General features: G+C 41.0%; 2 protein-coding genes across 2 annotated transcripts in view; both read right to left on the minus strand.

Moving 5' to 3' along the window:
• LOC133649000 (uncharacterized) overlaps nucleotides 1-25428 on the minus strand; it is a 1204785-nt gene that overhangs the window by 1013646 nt on the left and 165711 nt on the right. The gene's annotated exons all lie outside the window — the stretch shown is intronic.
• Nucleotides 21009-22594, minus strand: LOC133648994 (D(1) dopamine receptor-like). The gene is given in 1 exon segment (XM_062045636.1): nucleotides 21009-22594. A coding segment is annotated over 1 exon segment (1101 nt). The 3' UTR covers nucleotides 21009-21493.

Consider the following 25428-nt stretch of genomic DNA (forward strand, 5'->3'; position numbering starts at 1 on the left):
TTTACCCGGAAGTGGGTCTTTACAGCTGAGGGTGAATGACGAGGCTGGCGGTTTGTTGCAACTTTGTGACTTTATTGGACGCAGCCATCCAGCAAGCTAGATCAACTGCACGCACTCACTGTCGCCGTTCCCTCACCTCTCTCGCCCACTCACTCACTGACGTCATTCACCTTACATGCTGTCATATCTTAAAGGGCCACACACACACATACGCTACTCTCATAACAACTAACAAGACATCATGGCAAAGCCAGAAGTCGAGTTTTTTAACATGGAGACATTCTCAATACTTTTCTTTTGTCGAGCACAAAGAAAATAACATTTTAGTTAAATGTAAGTTGTGTCTTGGATCAAAGATCCTATCTACTTAAAGTTAAAGTTAAAGTGCCATTATGTTGCAGCTATTTAAAATAGTTTTGTCAATTTGTTCTGGCCTGAAATAAATTGGCCCTTTGAAACATATCTTTGTCTTTGTGTGTTGTATGTAGACCACATTGTTTGTGTGTTGTATGTAGACCACATTGTTTGTGTGTTGTATGTAGACCACATTACTTTCTGAGTTCAGTGATGCAAATGCATGTCAAGTTGATCAACAGATTGTATTATTCTCCAGTACAATAACAGTACTGAAATGAAGGCTAAAAGGGCATTAATGGGAGCCTTGAAAAAAAAAAAAGAAATAGCTAAATAGTTAGTTTTCACAGTAACGCATTACTTTTTGGTGTAAGTAACTGAGTTACTTTTGAAATAAAGTAACTAGTAACTGTAACTAGTTACTGGTTTTCAGTAACTAACCCAACACTGGTTATGAACATGTCTGATACTACATTATATACAGACTTGCAGTGTTTAAAAAAATTGATGGAGGGTTTTGAAGTTGTCCTAGAGGGCTTTGAAGGCTCCAACGGTGACTTCCATTTGCTCGCATCTTCCAAGCATTTTTTTTATCATCTATAAAATGTAAAAAAAAAAGTGTTCTCTTGCAGTTCCCTTTTATAACATTTTTTTTTTATCATGGGGACAGTTTAACTCTGAAATTGATTATTTTGATCACAATTCCTATGGAATAATGTGTTGTAGACCTGCTGTTGTACACTTTTGGTGGTGCTGTGTAGTAAACGATGATGTCTGAAGATTTTCATTTGTTGGCACGGTGACAGGAGGTGAAGTTGGCTGCACATCGAGAGTAGACTTGTATCGACGGGGTCGCATTTTACTGCGTCGATCGTTCTCCCAAGATGCAGACGGAACTCTGGAGGCAAGGTGCAGGTAATGAAATTATTTATTGCCCATAAATCATGTAGGTAATGCAGATTAACAAAACAAGCGTGCCGATAGCACGGGAAGCAAAGCTAAGGAAAAAGGCTAGCTGGAAAGTTTAGCATACAAACAGGCATAGGAATCAAAAAGTAGACGTCGTAACTGTTGCGTAGTGCAAACAAGAAAGCCAGACTGAGTGTGGCAAAAACGTGAATAGGTAGATTTCTGAATAGTGCCCGGGAGCAGGGGAGCGTCCCGAACACTAATCAGAGGCAGGTGAAACTAATTTGCACCCATGGCAACTAAAAAAAACCCAGGGGTGCACAAAACAGGAACTGAGGGAGTCAAAAAACTAAACAAACATGATCCAGGCTACGGATCACGACAAGACTATCCATGGTCGCCATGGCAATGACAGACGTTTCCTCATGTCAACATTGTCAAAAGGGGCCCTATCATACAAAACCAACTTATTTTTACCTACTTATGTGTATTTGGGATCTGCATAAGTCCCAAAAATTTTAAATTAAACTGTGGAGGCTTTGCGGAGATATTTATTAAACTATCTTGCCTTACTTCGTACTCCCCCCCCCCCCCAAACGCTCTGTTTGGGATTTTCTGCAAGTGTGACATCAGCAGATTATCCATATATGGTAGAAATTGACCTAAACATCCTTGTGTGAGTCGGCCAATTTAAATGTGTGTAAAACCGGCTGTGCTACAACATCATGTCCATGATGAAACCCAATGAAGATGAAAGTTCTGTTGTTTGATGGCTTTAAACAGCACACGTCACTGCAGAAACTTCCCTGCCTCATCCTACTTTTAATTGGTTATGATTTGTGACAATGTGCCTTTTACTGTGAAGAAGTAGCTCCGATTGTGTGCCTAGAAGAGTCCTGCTTGGCCCACAAATCTTCACAAAAAGATGGATTTTCTGAAAAACTACTTTTAATGGTCTAGTCAGTGACTTTATGGCAGGGCTATTCAACTACATAAAGAAGTACATGTCAAACTACTTCCTTAACGTAAATGACTGCCATAACCATAACACCAGAGGGAGCTCCACTAACCACGTTAAACCCAGATTCCGAACTAACAAAGGTCTTAACTCATTCTCTTTCTATGCCAAATCAAGATGGAATGCACTCCCAACAGGTATAAAAGAAAGGGCATCTCTATCCTCCTTCAAAACCGCACTAAAAGAACACCTCCAGGCAACTTTAACCCTAAAGTAACACCCTCCCTTCCACATCATACCTCTTCGGATTGTAAATAATCAAATGTAAATAATCAAATGTAGACACTTTTTCTTATACTTTCTGATCTCTCTTTGTGTCCACTACTTGCTGTACATATCCTACCAAGTCAGTCCTGCACTGTTCCAATGTCCATTTCTCTGATGATGCTATTGTTGATGTTAATTGTTGATGACTGAAGTGTTGATACCAACCAAACTTAAACCCCCCCCCCCCCCCCCCCTCCATATCCCACACACCGGATTGTAAATAATGTAAATAATTCAATGTATATACTCTGATGATTATCTTGTGATTTAGGGATAAACATTGATTGATTGATTGATTGTGTGATGACTGTATTATGATCAGAGTATATATCTGATAGTATATATCTGTATCATGAATCAATTTAAGTGGACCCCGACTTAAACAAGTTGAAAAACTTATTCGGGTGTTACCATTTAGTGGTCAATTGTACGGAATATGTACTTCACTGTGCAATCTACTAATAAAAGTTTCAATCAATCAATCAAAAAAAAAGAGGGCCACAGTTTCAAGAGCCCAAGGTCTCATGGACCAGACATCAAAATTTGGATGTTTTTTTTTAGAAAGTACCTCCACAGGTTATATTCCTTTGAAACCCTGTTTACTTATTTACAAAGTCAATAAATTAATTATTCTGCCCCGCTACTAGTTTCCAGCGTGTGCAGCTAGACAAATAGTTAACAGCATAAAGAAACAGAAGCTAAGTTTTGATGATGATTGATTGTTCCTTCTTTTGAATTATTTTTCTTCCTCAGTTTTATTTCTTTATGCATCTTCTTTTATTTGTGACTGTAAGACTGAAAATATAAACATTACAAAAGTATAACGTCCGTTGTGAATTTATATAAATAATGTCCGTTGTGTATGTTGGATAAATCAAATCGAATGTTTAATGTTAATACACACAGCAAACGTTGCACACATGTGTCTCAACACAATTAAACCTAAGGTGCAGCTTTGTCGCTCTCTGCTGGTCAAATTCGGCGCTACATGTATTTGACCAGTGTTGATCGCCAGAGTTAAACAGCCTAAAACAACACGACCACAAATAAAAAAGACACCACAAATTCAGCAATTTCAATACATTCATACTTTGTTGTCCAGTCGCTGTTAAAACGCTCGTTTTGGGTTTTTTGTTTTTCCGTGGATTGTGCCATCTTCTTCTACTCACCCACTGCTGCTTCATATTGACACATATGCTTTGCTGTTGCCCGGTGCGGGGTGGTGGGAATACTGCATACATGAGTAACTCTGTTTTGAATAGTTTCATCAAGCCTATTTGGGTGTTGTTCGGCAGACCAAATTAAAAGCTTTGGCGGGCCGGATGGGGCCCAAGGACCGCCAATTGAATAGGTCTGATTTATAGTAATGGCGTAGACCAGTGGTCCCCAACCTTTTTGTAGCTGCGGACCGGTCAACGCTTGAAAATTTGGAATTTTTTTATTTATTTATTTTTTTGTCATAAAGAAATACAATCATGTGTGCTTACGGAGTGTATCCCTGCAGACTGTATTGATATACAATGTATATATTGTGTTTTTTATGTTGATTTAATAAAAATAAAAAATTAATTAAAAAAGTGTTATTTTTATTTTTTATTTTTTTATTTCCTGTGCGGCCCGGTACCAATCGGTCCATGGACCGGTACCGGGCCGCGGCCCGGTGGTTGGGGACCACTGGCATAGACAATGAAACAGTAATTAATAAGAGTACGTTAAGAATGTGTGAATGATACATTAGCAATGTTTGTTCAAGTTGTTTTGTACCTAGCTTAACCTTCTACTGTAAGACAATAGCGTCACCGTCTTCCGGCAATATACAGGTAAAGATGGAATTTTCAAAAAACTACTTTCTTTCTTTCAATATGCATAATAACAAAAAGGGTAATATTTAAAAAAATGGATAGCTGTTGATAGTCCAACTCATACTGACTGGTACACACAAGCTATGGAGATGATATCAGTAGAACAAACTGCATTTAGTTCAGATAATAATGAGTCATATATTGGAATATGGGATCCATTATTTAAATTTGTTTCAACTATTAAATGAACCAAAATATGACTTATTATATCTTTGTGGAAAATGTTGGACACAGTGTGTTGTCAAGCTTATGAGATGTGATGAAAGTGTAAGCCACTGTGACACTATTGTTCATTTCTAATTTTTTTATTATTTTTTTATTAATGTTTTCAATGATAATATCAGTGAGGGTTTTTTGATCACTGCTATTTTGAAATTGTTACTAATATTGATGCTCTTGTCGATAATGTTCATTTTTGTTTCACTACATTTGGATAGTTCCGTGTCATGTTTGTGTGTCCTCAATTGCTCTCAATTGCTCTGTTCTTAATGTTGCTGGGACGGGTTTGGTTTTGGAATTGGATTGCATTATTGTGGTATTGTTGTGTATTGTTTTGTTGATTGATTAATAAATTCATTAAAAAAAATAATAATAATTTTTTTTTTTAAACTACTTTTAATGGCGGAGTCGGTGGCTACTATTTATGGCAATGAAACAACAAGTAATAACAGTACGTTAGAAATGTGTGAATGATACCTTAGCAACATTAGCTTGAGTTGTTATGAAGCTAGCTTAGCTTTGTACTGTACGACAACTCAAGCGTCAGCGTCCTCTGGCAAAATAAACAATGATTTTCGTTAAAGGCCTACTGAAACCCACTACTACCGACCACGCAGTGTGATAGTTTACCGGTATATATCAATGATGAAATCTTAACATACGGCCGGGTTAACTTATAAAGTGCAATTTTAAAATTCCCGCCACACTTCCGGTTGAAAAACTCCTTTGGATATGATTTATGCGCGTGACGTCAGAAAATCCACGGAAGTGGTTGGACCCCGTCGAACCCGATACAGAAACCTCTTGTTTTCTTCGACAAAATTCCACAGTATTCTGGACATCTGTGTTGGTGAATCTTTTGCAATTTGTTTAATGAACAATGGAGGCTGCAAAGAAGAACGTTGTAGGTGGGATCGATCGGTGTATTTGCGGCTAAGTACAATGCTTACAGCAACACAACAAGGACTAGCAGACGCCTAGCCGATGCTAGCCGCCAAACCCACGGATGAAGTCCTTCGTCGCGTCGTCGATCGCTGGAATGCAGGTGAGCACGGCTGTTGATGGGAAGATGAGGGCTGGCTGGCGTAGGTGGAGCGCTAATGTTTTTATCATAGTTCTGTGAGGTTTCAGGCACAATACCGGTTGCTAAGTTGCTAAATTAGCCTTAGCGTCGTTAGCAACAGCATTGTTAAGCCTTACCAGGCTGAGAATTGTTAACCGTGTAGTTACATGTACATGGTTTAATAGTATTGTTGATCTTCTGTCTATCCTTCCAGTCAGGGGTTTATTTCTTTTGTTTCTATCTTCATTTGAGAACGATGCTATCACGTTAGCTCAGTAGCTAAGTGTGTCACCGATGTATTGTCATGGAGATAAAAGTCACTTTAAATGTCCATTTCGCGTGCTCAACTCTCATTTTCAAGAGGATATAGAGGTGGTTTAAAATACAAATCCGTGATCCACAATAGAAAAAGGAGAGTGTGGAATCCAATGAGCCAGCTTGTACCTAAGTTACGGTCAGAGCGAAAAAAGATACATCCATCACTGCCTCTCTAATCCTTCACTGTAACGTTCCTCATCTACGAAACTTTCATCCTCGCTCAAATTAATGGGGTAATCGTCGCTTTGTCGCTCCGAATCTCTCTCGCTCCATTGTAAACAACGGGGAATTGTGAGGAATACTAGCTCCTGTGACGTCACGCTACTTCCGGTACAGGCAAGGATTTTTTTTATCAGCGAGCAAAAGTTGCGAACTTTATCGTCGATTTTCTCTACTAAATCCTTTCAGCAAAAATATGGCAATATCGCGAAACGATCAAGTTTGACACATAGAATGGATCTGCTATTCCCGTTTAAATTTAAAAAAATCATTTCAGTAGGCCTCTAAAACTACTTTTAATTGGATCAGTGCCTACTGTGTTTGGCAAGGAACCAGTTAGTAATATAATCCGGTATTACATTCGCAATGTAGCGCGTAGCATGGCTTGTGTTTACAAGGTCTCGAGGCAACAGCGGTGAAAGTATTAACATGATATAGAATAGAAAAACATTTTATTTTCAGTACACACAAGTGCATGTCTAGTATTTAGCATTGGAGAGAGAATGACACGGTAGAAGTTTAACCTTAATCAAGGTATCGTACCAGACTTGCATTCGGGCTTCCTTTTTCTGTCTACCGCGTCGTGTCGTCTTTGGTTCTGACAACAAAACACGGTAAGCCGCTGGTCTGGCTATATCATCTGAGATGTTGTGTTGTGGTGAAAGTCAAGTAAAAATTAGATGGCTGGTGGCAATCACAAGTATCCATATTCCATACGGTTTTAGCAAAAACAAAAACAAGGCTGCCGGGGCGGTGATGTGGTATGGAAGGCTTCATTTGTTTAAAAAAAATCATGATATGACCCTTTTAAAGAAGTTTACACAATGACATATTTATGAAGCTTTTACTGATAGCATTAGACCACTTTTCAGCAATGCAGAAGTGTTGTTGAAATTTTCTCTGCAAGCATTTTAAAAGAAAAGTGCTTCAAAGACACGTCTGTAATGGACCTCAAACAAACACACAAAAACGAAAAGCGGAGGTTGTGTTTTAGTCTTGTACTTGTTTCCTAAAACACACACCAACGTCAGCCACGTCTCCATAATAATACTCAAATAGAGCGGGAAAAATAACCAAGTTAAAGTGAGAATCGTTGAAATTTAAGATTATAGTAGTTTAAAAAAACAACAACATAAAAAAAACTGGACATTCAGGCTTGATTTACACAGCAGCTCCAAGTGTCCAATTCTGATTAAGTGGCGTACATGTAAACTACACACATATCAGCATCATACAGTGACAATGAAATAAACAATAATAAATAAAATAAAACAAATATGAAACGTTACATACTGCTTTATTGACCAAGGGTAGATGCTGTAACTGCAAACTTTCTTCACTGCAATCTGTTTTCTTATAACGGTCTACGCACCTCTGACGTACCGAGTACAGAGTTAGATGTCCCATATGTCCGTTGTCACACTCATATCTCGCCACATGATGGCATGGTCTTTCCGATTGTAGTGTGGAAAATTACGAAATTGGGGTCAGAGCTCACCTATATAGTCTTCTCTAGAGTACCATGGCTGAACATTAGGTGAGAGGACTTGTCGTGTTTTTCAAGGAAAATTGTAAATATTCAGCTCCTCTGTATTTGTCTCCGAGGCTTTTTACACACTTTTACTTCTGGGCTATAACAAACAATCATTCCGCTTAAAACATGTGAAGGGAAAGATATAGCAACTAGTTTGACATGATTGTTAGCCTTGATGCTAGCAAGAAATTCAGTTTATTGTTGTGTCATCGCATTTTCTTTGGGGTTGGTTGTCACACAAAGTCATACAATAGTACATCAATTTACGAGCTTATTTGGTTCTGTGACGGAGCTTAACTCAAAACACGTGTATCAAACAATTTATTGGTTCTTGGCCCTCCCAAAACAGCAAATTTTTTATAGCATACCTTTTAAAAAATTAAAAAAAACAAGTTTTTGATAAGAAATATTGTATAAAAACAATACAATATAATGTACTACACACAACTACAATAGTTTTATGAAGTAATGTAATAATAATTTACAGCATTTATCTTGCAAAGTGGACTTTTATGGTATCTCCTACCAGCTGCTTCTCGACTGAACACACCATCAGCAGCGTTTTCCATATTTTCATGGATAAATGTCTGCCGTTTTAATATTATTTTAACATTCTTAGCCGGCGTTAGATTCATTCTGCTTTAATGTGGTGCAAACTTGCAGTCATAAACTTGAACTGCTTTGCCAAGTTTCTTTAAGTCAATCAAAATATTTACACATACCTTATTTTCCGGACTATAAGGCGCACTTTTGATGCTTTCATTCTCTCAAAACTCGACAGTGCGCCTTATAACCCGGTGCACCTAATGTAAGGAATAAGTTTGGTTCTTGCCTTCCTTCATACCTTCCTAAAAACGAGTCGTTTGGAATTTGCACAACTTGTGACGTTTTTACAACTTGTGACGTTTTTCCAACATGTGACGTCAGCGGATATCTCCATATATGGAAAAGGTTTCCCGAAGAGCTTTGCGCGAGTCTGCCATTGTAGTCCTACGACGTAGACAATACGTTCTTCTTTTTCTCTATCTTCTTGTTGTGGGGAAGACTGCCTCCTCCACTATTGCCACTTCTACTACAAATTAAAGGCCTACTGAAACCCACTACTACCGACCACGCAGTCTAAAATTTTATATATCAATGATGAAATCTTAACATTGCAATACATGCCAATACGGCCGGGTTAACTTATAAAGTGCAATTTAAAATTTCCTGCTAAACTTCCGGTTGAAAACGTCTATGTATGATGACGTATGCGCGTGACGTCAGTAGTTAAACGGAAGTATTCGGACACCATTGAATCCAATACAAAAAAGCTCTGTTTTCATCTCAAGATTCCACAGTATTCTGGACATCTGTGTTGGTGAATCTTTTGCAATTTGTTTAATGAACAATGAAGACTGCAAAGAAGAAAGTTGTAGGTGGGATCTGTGTATTAGCGGCTGGCTGTAGCAACACAACCAGGAGGACTTTGACTTGGATAGTAGACGCGCTAGCCGACGCTAGCCGCCGACCGCACGGATGATCGGGTGAAGTCCTTCGTCCTTCCGTCAATCGCTGGAACGCAGGTGAGCATGGGTGTTGATGAGCAGATGAGGGCTGGCTGGCGCAGGTGAAGCGCTAATGTTTTTATCATAGCTCTGTGAGGTCCCGTTGCTAAGTTAGCTTCAATGACGTCGTTAGCAACAGCATTGTTAAGCTTCGCCAAGCTGGAAAGCATTAACCGTGTATTTACAGGTCCATGGTTTAATAGTATTGTTGATTTTCTGTCTATCCTTCCAGTCAGGGGTTTATTTCTTTAGTTTCTATCTGCATTTAAGCACGATGCTATCAGCTCCGTAGCTAAAGTGCTTCACCGATGTATTGTCATGAAGATAAAGTCACTGTGAATGTCCATTTCACGTTCTCGACTCTCATTTTCAAGAGGATATAGTATCCGAGGTGGTTTAAAATACAAATCCGTGATCCACAATAGAAAAAGGAGAAAGTGTGGAATCCAATGAGCCAGCTTGTACCTAAGTTACGGTCAGAGCGAAAAAAGATACATCCTGCACTGCACTCTAATCCTTCACTCTCACTTTCCTCATCCACGAATCTTTCATCCTGGCTCAAATTAATGGGGTAATCGTCGCTTTCTCGGTCCGAATCTCTCTCGCTGCTTTGTAAACAATGGGGAAATGTGAGGAGTCTTCAGCCTGTGACGTCACACTACTTCCGGTACAGGCAAGGTTTTTTTATCAGCGACCAAAAGTTGTGAAATGTATCATCGATGTTCTCTACTAAATCCTTTCAGCAAAAATATGGCAATATCGCGAAATGATCAAGTATGACACATAGAATGGATCTGCTATCCCCGTTTAAATAAAAAAAATTCATTTCAGTAGGCCTTTAAAATATCTGTCGTTGGACTCGATATGCCAGCACTAAAAAACTACAACATGGCTGATGGGTAGATGGCGGTGTTGAAGGTGAGCCACAAAAATAAGGCACATCCTAAAGAGACGGTCAAAAAGCGGCTTGAAGATGGTCTGTGAAACATAATCTATGCAACATTTTGACCAAAAAAACACCATTACATGTTATGTAAACCACAAGGAAGTGTTTTACATGTAGAAAAATCATAATATGACCCACCTCAATGAATGTTTTTGTTACGTAACTTTAAAAAAGGAGCTTATTATGGTAACTGTGTTGTCCAGTTGTAATAGCTCTTATTACATTTCTGAGTCTCATTTGCAATGCAGTTGCACTTCCAAGACATTAGATGGCTGTACTGTATAGGCTACTCATGGTAGATTGTATAGCTAGGGACTAGGTTTTTCCGTGAAGTTTTATGTGTTATGGTGTGCCCTACAAAGTATTTATACTGTAAGTAATATGCTTATTTTTTTGATTGCAACATTCATCTTAGTTGTAGTTTTCATTAGCAATTTTGGAGGTGTTGAAATCGCTATGTAAAATTGCTAATGCTAATAGTTGCCTGTCTATGGCAGATCCAATGTAAATTAGCATCAAGCTAGCGCATTTCGGAAAAGTGGAGCCTTACTTTACGTCTGAGTGTTTTCTGCCAAGCATACTTGCTTTGTTGGTGTTAAAAATTGCAACATTTCTTAGAGGCAGTTTGGCTGAGTTTGGCCTGATCGCTACTTGATTGATCGTTTCCTTGAGCCAGTGTTTACTCTCTAAAGGTATCAAAATATGTCACCGTTTGATTTTACTTGAGTCAATTCCCGGTAGTACTGACGAAATTCGGTCGGTGCCTCTAAAAGTACCAAATTTTGTACCCACCCCTACTTGTCAGCGTGCGTATATTTTATGTTTGACACTGAAATCTCATATGTCTATAAAAAGTGTCAACATTGTTTAATTGTATGACTTAAAAACACAGCCAAAGATTACTTGGGCCAACGGAAGCAAACTTGCAGCAAGGTCCAAAGCACACGGAAACCCCCAAATCACATTGCAATCGGAGTAAAATACAACAGAAGTTCGATGAAACCGAAAGTTAGCAAGCTGCTTGGAAGTAAGCCCAATAGGTTAAGAATTGGTTAAGACCCACCTTTTTGATTTTTACATGATATTCATTATTTTATTGAAATAATTTGTATTTTACTTTTTATCCTATTAGTTATGCAAGATTGTATTTAATTTTCTTTATTTATTATTTATTTACTGTATGTATGTTCATTTTATTTTTCTTTCTTTCTTTTTTTCCTATTAATCTGCATATGTCTTACTTGTATTTTATTATTTATCTCTACTCATGGTTCTTACTATTTTACAAGTAGTATTATTTTTAGTTTCCAACGTTCCTCAGACGAGTCATCTGCCTCAGGGGTTATCGGCCGTGCTTTTGCGGGCGCTTTTGTGTCGGCATCCTGGTGGCCATGGTCTGATGACCTCCTGGTGCAGATGGCTCCTGTGATAGTGTTTACTCACATGTCTCCTCTGTACTCAGCCATGCAATCATTTGCCCATATAGTTGCATTTGTGTGTGTGTGTGTGTGTGTGTGTGTGTGTGTGTGTGTGTGTGTGTGTGTGTGTGTGTGTGTGTGTGTGTGTGTGTGTGTGTGTGTGTGTGTGTGTGTGTGTGTGTGTGTGTGTGTGTGTGTGTGTGTGTGTGTGTGTGTGTGTGTGTGTGTGTGTGTGTGTGTGTGTTTGGTATGCGTACGTATGTGATAATGGGGGATATGGGTCACCGGGGTATTGTTTTTAACTTTGTAAAGCACTTTGCGTTGCATTTTTTTTTATGTATAAAAAGCGCTTTATAAATAAAGTTTGATTGGTTGATTGATTGAATAGATATGAATCCATAGATTCTGCCTCTGACATTGTCCATTGGAAGGATGCGTCAACGCGGTGGCCGTCTTGAGCAGGGTAAGCAGTGGCTTTATACTGCATTAGTCAACTGCGACGTCCTGGTTATGACTCAAAACTGCATCTGGTGATGAGGCTTCAGTTCGGGAGTTCTGGGGAAGGTGGAGTTACCCCTCAGTCATCATTACTCCCAGGTCCACTCTGACCCGGGGTGGTAGTACCTGTCAGGGTCCCAGCTATGGGTTAAAATAGCTTGCAGAGACCGCCTCAAAAGTCTCTGCCTCATTGACCAGTGCCTACTGGCTATCCACTTGGTTATAGGCTACGGGAGAAAACCCCTAACGAAAAATCTGTGGCGAGGACCCGCATTAGGCAGTCACCAACAGACCGGTGCTCTGGCAGTCCTCTGCAACACCATGCGGCAGAAGGTCGTCATGGGCTTTTCATGCCACTGGAGGACGCCACATGGGGCCAAGACAAAACCGTGCGGGTAGAGACTGCGCACTTCTACCACCACTTAAATCAATTCACTGCGCAGGTGTTTTGCTCCTCCTCAGCACTACCCCCAACCTCCCCGCCCTCAAGTCCTGCGGCGATGGGGAAGGGTGGCTGGTACAGGTCAAGGATGTGACTGGCAGTACCTAGCCCAACCCTGCACGTAGGCGGCGTGCGAGTGAAGGTCGCTGTGGCATGGGATGGAACAGCATGCCTCCCCGGCAGCTTCGCACGTGACTGAGCAGCACCGCTCTGCTCACCCTGAAATGGGAAGGGCCTAGAAAAGGTGGCCTAAAAATGGTCTGTTCCTCATCGCCCGGGCAGCCTACCGCAGCTGCCGGGCCATCCCTTTATGCGGTCGAAAACAATCGTACAAGAGAAACAAAATTCCCTTCACAATAGCGTCATGGAACGTCCGCACACTTCTGGATGTGCGTGATCTCTCCTGCCGCCCGCAGCGAAGAACAGCACTCGTTGCGCATGAACTAAACCGATACGGCATTGACATAGCCGCCCTGAGCGAAACCCGCTTACATGGGGAAGACTCAATTACGGAGGCGGGAGAAGGCTACACTTTCTTCTGGAAGGGTCATCCAGAAGGCTCCCGTTGTCTACATGGAGTGGGTTTTGCCGCCAGGACAAGCCTTCTTCACAATATCCCAGAGTCTCCAGTGGGTATAAGCGAAAGGCTCATGACGTGGCATGTACCACTCACCAAAAATCGCCATGTCACCCTTATCAGCGCCTACGCCCCAACCCTGGATGCAGACCTCGAGAGCAAGGACACATTCTATGCCTCACTAAACTCCGCCATTGAGGGAACGCCTCCCACCGACAAGCTCATACTCCTCGGGGATTTTAACGCGAGGGTGGGCTCTGACAGTGGGCTCTGGACCGGAACACTTGGTCAGCACGGGGTTGGTAGGCTTAATGATAATGGGCTTCGCCTCCTTACACTCTGCTCTGAACATCAGTTGATCATCACCAACACCCTGTTCCAGCTCAAGGATAAATTCAAGACCTCCTGGCAACATCCTCGCTCCACTCGACTATATTATCACCCGTCGTAGAGACAGGAAGGAGGTCCTAATCTCCAGAGCGATGCGTGGAGCGGACTGCTGGACTGACCATCGAATGATCAGAGCCAAATTTCAGATGGAAGTCCGCCCCCAACTGAAGAAAACATCACGAAACAAGAGACTCAACTGTGAAGCACTCAAATCCAAGCAATCTGTAGACCAGCTTAGAGCACAGCTTGCAGAACATTTGTCTGCAATCCCTGATATCTACCTGGACCCTGACATCAACACCTGCTGGAACTCCCTAAGAACTGCCATCCATCAGGCAGCAGAGGAGTCACTTGGGTACACCAGGCGTAAACATCAGGACTGGTTTGACAACAGTGCACCGGATATCCATAAACTTCTCCAGGCAAAACACAAAGCCCATGCTGCTTACCTGGCCAACCCACAATCCATCACACTAAAGACTCGACTCTCCTCCATAAGAGCCGAAGTCCAGCGTACCCTCAGAGCCATGGAAAATGACTGGTGGATCAAGAAAGCCAGTGAGATCCAACTTTATGCTGACACAAACAATTCCCATGGATTTTATGATGCCATCAAATCCATATATGGTCCACAGAGAAAAAACATAACCCCAGTCAGATCGGCAGACGGAGTCACCCTCTATAAGGACACACCCCAGATCCTAAATAGATGGGCTGAACATTTCAACACTCTTCTTAACTCCGAAAATCCCTCTGACCAGGACATTTTCACCAATTTCCCAACCACTCCCCCTGTCGACCACCTGGACTCCCCGCCTACCTTTGCTGAGGTCCTAAAAGCCATCAAGGGCCTAAAAAACAACAAAAGCCCAGGCCCTGATGGTATCCCAGCTGAGGTGCTGAAGTTTGGTGGCTATCTCCTCACCCGCCGGCTTCACCAATTGATTGATTCCATCTGGTCCTCTGAAGCCATCCCCCAGGAATGGAAAGATGCTGTTATAATAACCATCTTTAAGAGGAAAGGTGACAAAACCAACTGTGGAAACAGCAGAGGAATTTCCCTGCTCTCGGTTGCTGGGAAAGTTCTTGCCCCGGTCATGCTCTCTCGTTTAGTTACTCACATCTCTGAGAACATCCTGCCTGAATCACAGTGTGGATTCAGAAGAGATCGCAGTACTACTGACATGATCTTTGTAGCCAGGCAGGTACAAGAAAAGTGCCGGGAACACCACCAGGATCTGTACATCGCCTTCATCGACCTGTCCAAGGCATTTGACACTGTAAACCGGAATCTCCTCTGGGACTTACTGGGAAGGCTGGGGATTCCGCCAAAGTTCCTCAACATCTTGAGACAACTTCACGATGGAATGCGAGCCTGTGTCCGCATTGGAGGCCAGCAATCCCCCTCTTTTAATGTGAAAGCCGGGGTCAGGCAGGGATGTGTCCTAGCCCCTGTCATATTCAACCTCTTTCTCTCAGCAGTCACCCTCCTCACACACAAAGCTCTGGGAACCACAGATGGCATCCACATACAGTTCCGGCTGGACGGCAGTCTCTTCAACATCCGGCGCCTCCAGGCCTTCACTAAAATTACAAAACAACAGATCCTAGAACTTCAGTATGCTGACGATTGTGCTCTCCTTGCCCACACGCCAGAATCTCTACAACGTGCACTTAACGTGGTCTCATCCACATACAGTGCCCTAGGACTCAAAGTCAACATTTCAAAAACACAGATCATTGCGCAACACTCTACCCACCAGTCAGAAGTGCCTGTCTTTAACATTGATGGTCAGCAGCTCACCATCGTTCCACATTTCACCTACCTCGGAAGTGTCCTGTCCCCCACCTGTAACATCGATAATGACATCCAGGTCCGTGTTGGTTTAGCGTCTGCTGCCTTCGGTAGGCTCAAAACCAGAGTCTTCCTGAACAGAAACCTGATAGTTTCCACCAAAGCAGCTGTTTACAAAGCAGTTTGTCTGTCCACACTGCTATACGGTTCGGAAGCCTGGACCCCTTACCAAAGGCACGTCAGAATCCTGGAGAGATACCACATCCGCTGCCTGCAACGGATCCTGGGTCTGACCTGGGAGGACAGAGTCCCACATGTGGATATTTATGACCGGACCCAAACACCCAGCGTCCAAGTGTTCCTTGCGCAAAGACATCTGCGCTGGGTGGGGCATGTAATCCGCATGCCCGCCCAGAGGCTCCCCCGACAGATCCTCTACGGCCAACTCCAGGAAGGCTGTAGGTCTCCTGGGGGTCAGCGGAAACGCTACAAGGACCACATAAAAACCCTCCTGAAGCGCTGTGCTATCCAGCCTTCCGCACTGGAAGTCTTGGCTGCTGATCGCCACACCTGGCGCAACTGCAGTCACGCCGGCATTGCTCATCTCCAGGAGCAGACCACTGAGAGGAGAAAACAACAACGTTTACAGCGACATCAGCGCGCTGCATGGGCCCCCCTCTCAAGCGTGGACTACATCTGCCCCACATGTGGCAAACCATGCGGGTCGCGCATTGGCCTGCACAGCCACCTGCAATGGCATATACGAAACCCCCCTCAAAAACCCATTACTGGAGCAACGTCATCATCGTAATCTATGGACAGCCAAAGAGAGAAGAGAGTCAACTGCGACAGATATATCAGTGATTGCATTTTCGATGCCAGTCAGATGCACACCGGACTGACGAAAATTCTGCTCAAGATGGCGGCCGTGTTGACTCGCCTGACATACCTGAAGGTGGCATCTATGTATTTAGAACTGTATGAGTAGGCCCTACCAGTGATGCCAGGTTTGAGAAGGATACACAAATGAAAGGAAGTTGGCGGGGTGAAAAAGTACATTCTCAGTATTTAATCAACTTTTTTAAAACCAATATTAAACAGTTACCTATGAGTAATGAGTTGTGTTTTCACCGTATGTGTTTTAGGAGGTTGGTGTGTTTTGGACATTGCTGCGCGGTTTACCCAACCTCATTTTTTGAGACACTTTTTCACGCTGCACAAACATTTCTGCTCACATGTTGCAACTCAACATAATTACAAAGTGTGTTGTTTAAAAGGGAACTGCACTTTTTTTGGAATTTTGCCGATCATTCACCATCCCCGTGCAAGACAAGAAGAACACACGTTTTTTTTTATTCAAACTGCATTCTAGTTCGTAAAATACAGCAAGTTAATCTTACCGCCCATAAAGCCCTCTTAAAAAACATCCATAAGCTGCCAACAATACTCAATTTACATACCGTGACCTGAATATTAACGAAGTATTAGCGATGTTGTTATTATAAGAAACTACTTTTTGCGGCGCAATGATCAAAGAGTGCTAACTAGCTTATGTAGCGACAGTATTGACATATTGCTGCCGCTTCATCGCCTCTGAGTTGGTGAATATTAATTCTAAAATTAAAATTGTTACGTCTGGGTCACATGGTTTTGCGGTGGTCGTTTCCCCAAGATGCAGAAAGACGTCAGGAACCAGTGTGCAGGTAAAACGGTGATTTAGAAAATTTTAAAATACGAAACGGAAAACGTGCAGATAGCAAGGGAAGCTATGGCAAGGCTTAACAAGGAGATTCGGGGGGAAAAGGGAGCAGGAAGCTGGTAATTCTAAACTCACATGAAAATAAATACCAACGTAAGCGTCGCGTAAAGCGAACAAGACTACCAGGCAGAGTGATCGCCCCGACCACTAATTAGAGGCAGGTAACGAAAATCAGCGCCCATGGCAACCAAGAAAAATAACCAGGGTGCTGAAACACAAATAAACAACTAAGAAATACCAAACTAAACATGTCCCAGGCATCGGATCATGACAGTAAGAATGCATACAAAAGAATGCTTGAACGCATCATAATTATCCCCTCAACGCCCCCCAAAATGGATTAACTTTTTGGAATAAAAGACAATATAACATACATACATAAACATGGATGCATGTGAAAAAGTGCAATATATTTATCTGTACAGTAACCTATTTATTTATTTATATATGCACCTTATTGCTTTTTTATCCTGCACTACCATGAGCTTATGTAATGAAATTCCGTTCTTATCTGTACTGTAAAGTGCAAATTTGAATGACAATAAAAAGGAAGTCTAAATCTATAAACAAATGTGTTTGCATCTCACATAAGGTTTGACAATGATAGGCAAAAATAAGTGTGGTTCCCCTTTAAAGTGGATCTACGATGAGTTTAGTCTTCTCTCACCTATAAATGTTGTTACAATGTGGGATACTCGTGTTAAATAATGCAAAGGCGTCAAATTTAAAGGTTCATGCATTTTGGCGTGAGCTCGCACGCAGTTTTGGATGCCTCTTGGTGACATCACACCCACGATATGTTTGATTGAGAAGCAGCTGAAAAGAGAGTCAGTTAAAGTCTGCTCTCCTAGGTAAATGTTGTATATCATTGTTGCATTACTTCATAAAACTACTGTCGTACATTCTACTGTACTGTTTTTCATACAATATTTCTTATCTAAAATTTGTTTTAACTTTTTAAAGGCATTACGTGTTAAAATTGTCCAGCCGTAATATATTATGATTTTTTTTCAACATGTAAAACACTTCCTTGTGGTCTACTTAACTTGTAATGCTGGTGCTTTAGTCCAACTGTTGCATATATCTGGTGTGTTTATCTTCAAGACTCCTTCTGACCGTCTCTTCCCAATGCACCGTTTTGTGGGCGGTCTTATTTACGTGCCAAAGACCAAGCCTCCTTCGACTGCGTCTCCACCCCGTCAGCCATGTTGTAGTTTTTAGCGCTTTCATGTGGAGTCTACTGACAGATATCAGAACGATAAGCTACTTTTGATTAGAAATGGCAACAGCGAAGGATTTTAGCATATATGTGCATCTACGAGCCAGTCTGCCCCACAACAAGAGGATAGAGAAAAGCAAGGAATTTATTGACTACAACTTTGGACTACAACTAGATACAAATGGCAGATTCGCGCAAAGCGGTAGACCTCTATTACCGTATTTTTCGGACTATAAGTCGCAGTTTTTTTCATAGTTTGGCCGGGGGTGCGACTTATACTCAGGAGCGACTTATGTGTGAAATTATTAACACATTACCGTAAAATATCAAATAATATTATTTAGCTCATTCACGTAAGAGACTAGACGTATAAGATTTCATGGGATTTAGCGATTAGGAGTGATAGATTGTTTGGTAAACGTATAGCATGTTCTATATGTTATAGGTATTTGAATGACTCTTACCATAATATGTTACGTTAACATACCAGGCACGTTCTCAGTTGGTTATTTATGCGTCATATAACGTACACTTATTCAGCCTGTTGTTCACTATTCTTTATTTGTTTTAAATTGCCTTTCAAATGTCTATTCTTGGTGTTGGGTTTTATCAAATACATTTCCCCAAAAAATGCGACTTATACTCCAGTGCGACTTATATATGTTTTTTTCCTTGTTTATTATGCATATTCGGCCAGTGCGATTTATACTCCGGAGCGACTTATAGTCCAAAAAATACGGTAAATATGGAGATATCCGCTGACGTAACAAAGGCAGAATATGTCACTAAAGTCTCCAATTCCCAACAGCTCGTTTGGAGGAAGTATGAAGGAGGTTGTTTTGTAACTATCTCCACAATGTCTCTATGGTTTGATTTCAAATTGTTTGACTTATATGGATCCCAAATACACAAAAAGAGGTACCAACAGTAAGTAAAGTAAGTAAAGTACCAATGATTGTCACACACACACTAGGTGTGGTGCAATTTGTCCTCTGCATTTGACCCATCCCCTTGATCACCCCCTGGGAGGTGAGGGGAGCAGTGGGGAGCAGCGGTGCCACGCCCTTCCAACCCTTGATGCTGAGTGCCAAGCAGGGAGGTAATGGGTCCCATTTTTATACAGGTAAGAAAAGTTGAATTTGCATAACCGGGCCTCTTTTAGTAAAGCGCTCTTCAGGCTATAAGGAAACACAAAAAAAAAGGTAAGACAAAGTATTATTTTCATCTAATCTTGGGATGTGCTTCATGACATGCATTGGTAAATGCTGCGAAAGTCTGCTTTTTTATGCACTCTGAATGTACAGGTGTACCTAATTTTGTGACCAGGTACATTTCTATAATATTTATATATTTAAGCAGTACACATTTTCAAAAGATAAATTATGCTACTTTTAAAGAGGATGGGGCGTGGTTTCATTTGCAATCTGGGAACACCTCCAGGATCAAACATCTTGCGGACATATGCGCTTCAGTGTTGGTTATGAAAGTGACGGTGGAGGTATGCATATCCAATACATATTATCTAGACCGGTGTTTCTTAACCATAGGGCCGGGGCCAAAAAATATCTGTTTCTCAGCTCTGGTGCGTATGGGCTGCAGCCATACTCAGTTGTAATACACTTTTCCACCACTTGTGTCAGTAATGAAAATGTCAAACAAACAGGAGAAGTCTGGAGCTGAAGTCCTACCGAAATTTCTTAAGCGCAAAAATTATGACTAAAATATTGAAGCTGTATTTTCATTTGCGCTTACATTTTATTTACAGTTTATTTAAGAAACACTTATATTGTTATTTATCATAAATATAGTCATAATTGACTCATTTTGGCGTGTCGTAATTGTATGTAAATGTATTTTTCTTCAGTTTTTGAGTCCCTTCTTTATTAGTTTTTGTTTTTGTGATCAGCCTGACCTAAGCCTTGATAATAATATTTGTGATTGACACATTATTTCATAACATTTGATAAGATGTACCCTTTTAAACTGTAAGTAGGTTAGATGTAATTATTGAATACAATTAAAATCAAGAGTAAGATTACTACCGTATTTTTGGGAGTATAAGTCGCACTGGAGTATAAGTCGCACCTGCCGAAAATGCATAATAAAGAAGGAAAAAAAACATATACGCACTGGAGTATAAGTCGCATTTTTTGGGGAAATTTATTTGATAAAACCCAACACCAAGAATAGACATTTGAAAGGCAATTTAAAATAAATAAAGAATAGTGAACAACAGGCTGAATAAGTGTATGTTATAAGACGCATAAATAACCAACTGAGAACGTGCCTGGTATGTTAACGTAACATATTATGGTAAGAGTCATTCAAATAACTATAACATATAGAACATGCTATACGTTTACCAAACAATCTGTCACTCCTAATCGCTAAATCCCATGAAATCTTATACGTCTAGTCTCTCACGTGAATGAGCTAAATAATATTATTTGATATTTTACGGTAATGTGTTAATAATTTCACACATAAGTCGCTCCTGAGTATAAGTCGCACCCCCCGCCAAACTATGAAAAAAACTGCGAGTTATAGTCCGAAAAATACGGTAATTCAGCGTTATTTGAATGGGGGTCCCGGGCCCCTCTCTAGTAGAAATGTTGGGCCCTAAGGTCAAAAAGGTTAAGAATCCCCGATCTAGACCACTAGGAAGTGTTTTAAATGTAGATTCAAATCATATAGGTCCACTTTGAATAGTAATTAGCTTGTGTATTTATTTGCTGGACATGGTTGTTGTCATAGTTTCTTAATCTATTATATTCACACTGGCATGTATGTGATGGTGTCGAAGAGAGCAGCGTTTGGCAGCATTAGGGTGTGCGTTCTGCCCAGTCATGGGATTATCTATTCCACGGGCCTCCCAGCACTGTTGCGCTGCCTGGCACAAAAGTCTTAATCTCAATCCCTAAATCCCCTTCTCCCTCGCTCGCTCGCTCGCTCGCATCCGTGTGGTGAGCGTGCTCACTCTGACAGTCTGCCTGGAGAGGGGGCCACTTGGCCGGTGCAACCGGGGTCCATGCAGGGTCAGCGCATCCATCAGTCACTCTAACACACGCAGAGCAGCGTCCCTATTTGACGGCGATCCCACTCCTCCGTGGATGAGTCAGCGCTGTGAGGGAGTCATGAGTCATTTTTTGTTTAGACTGACTGTCTCGATGTTGTGGCCTCCTGGATATTGTTTGTGGCAGCCCAGCAAGATGGAGAAGGCTTTGCGAAAATCCGCGTTAAAGGCGTAGATGATGGGGTTGAGGGAGGAATTCGCCCAGCCGAACCACACGAACACGTCGAAGGTGGTGGGGCTGATGCACTGGAAAGCCTCGCCGCCGCTTGACTCCTCGCAGAAGGGCACCATGCAGTTGAGCACGAAGAACGGCAGCCAGCAGCACACAAACACGCCCATGATCACCGATAGGGTCTTCAGGACCTTGGTCTCCCTCTTGAAAGTCATCTTGAAGGAGCTCTCGGATTCGGCGATGCTGCCGGAGCCTCCGCCCATGCTGTCGTGTCGGTTCTTGGCGCTCTCGGCCGCTCTCTCCAAAGCAGAGATCCTCCTGATTTGCCTTTGGGCGATGCGGTAGATTTGTGTGTAGGTGACCACCATGATGGCAACGGGGATGTAGAAGCTGATGAGCGAGGTGGAGATGGCGTAGGTCCGGTTCAGGCTGGAGTCGCAGTTCTCCGACGTGACGTTCGATCTCAGAGAGGAGGGAGACGTGGTTTGAGCCTTGTGCCACTTGAGCTGCACCGGAATGAAGGAAATGAGGACGGACAGCGTCCAGGCCGCGCTGATCATCACGTACGCCACCGTGGGCGTCATCTTGCGCTCGTAGCGGAAGGGACTGGAGATGGCCCAGTAGCGGTCCAGGCTGATCACGCAGAGGTTGAGGATAGAGGCGGTGGAGCACATGATGTCAAAGGCCACCCAGGTGTCGCAGAAGGAGCCGAAGGGCCAGAAACCGGCGATCTCGGTCACCGCCTTCCACGGCATGACCAAGATGGCCACTAAGAGGTCCGACACGGCCAGTGAGATGACAAAAAAGTTGGTCACTTTGGTGCGCAGGTGGCGGAACTTGGTCACGGCCGCGCACACAAGCGTGTTCCCCAGCAAGGTGGTGAGGATGAGCAGTGAGAGGAAACAACCGGTCAGGACGCGACCGGAGGAAGCCTCTTCCGGAAAGCCGCTGTCGAGGATGCTTGTCAAGTTGATGACGTCCATCGTTCAAGTCATGTTGGAGAACTGTTAGGATCTCTCCGGACGTCCGGGCTCCGCAATCGTTTTATCTTCTGATAGATGGTGAAAGAGGGGTTTTTTTGTCCGGAAACAGTCCCTCTGAGGCCGACAGCGGCCCTTTGACTCGGCGGATCAGATTTGACATAGTTTGAGCTGCCGTGCTGAACACTTAAAGGTAACTCAATTCCTCAGTGTAACCAAACCTCTGCTGTTTCAGAGATCAGCTGTCTTCTTAGTGAGGTCATCGCCAAACCTGTGGATGAACAACATTGTTTTTTCAACATTATTTATGGAAAGAAACTCAAATGCTGCATTCAGACACCTGACCGTGCTCACTTGGATTGTGACAGAGCAGAGATTAGCAACCTTTACTATCAATACAGACATTTTGCCTTCCCTTCCACTAAAGAAAAATATAGTCTGGAGCCGCAAAACATAACACTGATTACAAACTTTAGGACATTTTTATATTTTAGTTAACTTGTGATTAATTGCAAAAATGTAAGGCATTATTCATATGTATATGTAAATGAATCACTCAATACTGTTTATTTTGACTGTATACATGCTGCTTTAATGGTTACCTGAAAGGGTTTATTGTATGGTCAGTGATGTCTGATGTCTGACAATAAAAATTGCATTTGTGTCCAAACATCGGGGCCTTTTTTGAGTTGTTTTGAATTATGCAAGTGTGTGATAACTTGTGATTAATCATGATTAATCTAAATACAAACGTGTGATTAATCTAAAAAAATTTAAAAACAAATTATTTGACAGCACTACTTATGAACTTTAAGAAATAATACACTTTTTTTTTAGGGCTGTCAGAAATAAGGAGTTAACTCATGCAATTAATCGCAAAAAATATCGCATTAATCATGTATATACATAGAATAATCACACAACTTATTTTGACTATACAGTTCGTGCTCTTTTACTTTTACCACAAATGATAAATAATGGTTACCTGAAAGGGTTTATTGTACGGTCAGTGATGTCTGCATTTGTGTCCAAATATTGGGGCCTTTTTTAAGTTCTTTTAAATTATGCAAGTGAGTCATAATTTGTGATTAATCATGATTAATCTAAATACAAAAGTGTGATTAATCTAATAAAATAATAATAATTTGACATCACTACTTTTAAATTTTAAGAAATTGTAAACTTTTTTTGTAGGGCTGTCAAAGATAAGGAGTTAACTCATGTGATGAATCGCAAAAAATATCGCATTAATCACACAACTTATTTTGACTATACAGTTCGTGCTCTTTTAATTTTACCACGAATGGTTACCTGAAAGGGTTTATTGTACGGTCAGTGATGTCTGCATTTGTGTCCAAATATTGGGGCCTTTTTTAAGTTCTTTTAAATTATGCAAGTGAGTCATAACTTGTGATTAATCATGATTAATCTAAATACAAAAGTGTGATTAATCTAATAAAATAATAATAATAATAATTTGACATCACTACTTATACATTTTAAGAAATTGTAAACTTTTTTTGTAGGGCTGTCAAAGATAAGGAGTTAACTCATGTGATTAATCGCAAAAAATATCGCATTAATCACACAACTTATTTTGACTATACGTGCTGTTCTACTTTCACCGTGGATGGTTACCTGAAGGCGACTATAAAGGTTGCTACACGGTCAGTGATCAATGCATACGTCAGTAAAAAGATGAGTGAAGAGACTGACTGGACTTTAGATGAAACTAGGGTTGTACGGTATACCGGTATTAGTATAGTACCGCGGTACTAATGAATCATATTGATACCCAAATTTGTGGTATCATCCAAAATGTAAAGCATCCAAACAACAGAATAATAAGTTATTATTACATTTTAACAGAAGTGTAGTTACAACATGTTAAAAGAGAAAGTAAGCAGATATTAACAGTAAATGAACAGGTACATTAATAATTCATTTTCTACCACTTGTCCTAATAATTTTGACAAAATAATAGAATGGAAAATGACACAATATGTTACTGCATACGTCAGCAGCTAAATTAGGAGCCTCTGTTTGTTTACTTCCTAATAAAAGACAAGTTGTCTTGTATGTTCACTATTTTATTTTAGGTCAAACTTGCAATAATAAACATATAATTAATGTACCGTAAGATTTTTTGTTAAAATAAAGCCAAAAATGACATTTTTTGTGGTCCCCTTTATTTAGAAAAGTACCGAAAAGTACCAAAAAGTCATTTTGGTACCAGTATCGGTACTAAAATATTGGTATCGGGACCACACTAGATGAAACAGTTACCAACTTTCGAACAAATAAATAAAGTGCATCCAAAAAAAACATTGACAATAAAATTGCCTTTGCGTCAAAATATTGGGGTCTCTTTTAAATTAATTTAAATTATTGAAGCAAGCAGGAACCTGTGATTATTCATGATTAATCCACATTGAAATGAGTGATTACTCTGATTTTTCAAAAAATTCTATTGACAGCACTACTTTTTTTCCATGCAGAATAAACTCTATTTTTTTTACGACGTTTCTTTTTGGGGATTCATTCGTGCTTATCTTGCACACACGGATGCACATGATGCTTTTTAATAGCTTTTTTCAAAATGTAAAAAAACCCTACTAATATCACTTTGGCTTTAAATATGTACATAACATGCTTCTATTTCACTTTTTACAAAATTAGAAAAACATATAAAAATATCACTTTCATTTCAGTTATATGGGCTTTATTTTTGATAGCTTTTTACAAAACCAAAACAATGTATGTAAAAAATAGGGAAGTACTCACATCCTTTAATTTATTTTGTTATTGTGCGACCCTCAGTGGAAAAAGTTTGGACACCCTTTAATAAT

The sequence above is a fragment of the Entelurus aequoreus genome, linkage group LG04 (assembly GCF_033978785.1).
Source record: "Entelurus aequoreus isolate RoL-2023_Sb linkage group LG04, RoL_Eaeq_v1.1, whole genome shotgun sequence".
Classification (NCBI taxonomy): domain Eukaryota; kingdom Metazoa; phylum Chordata; class Actinopteri; order Syngnathiformes; family Syngnathidae; genus Entelurus; species Entelurus aequoreus.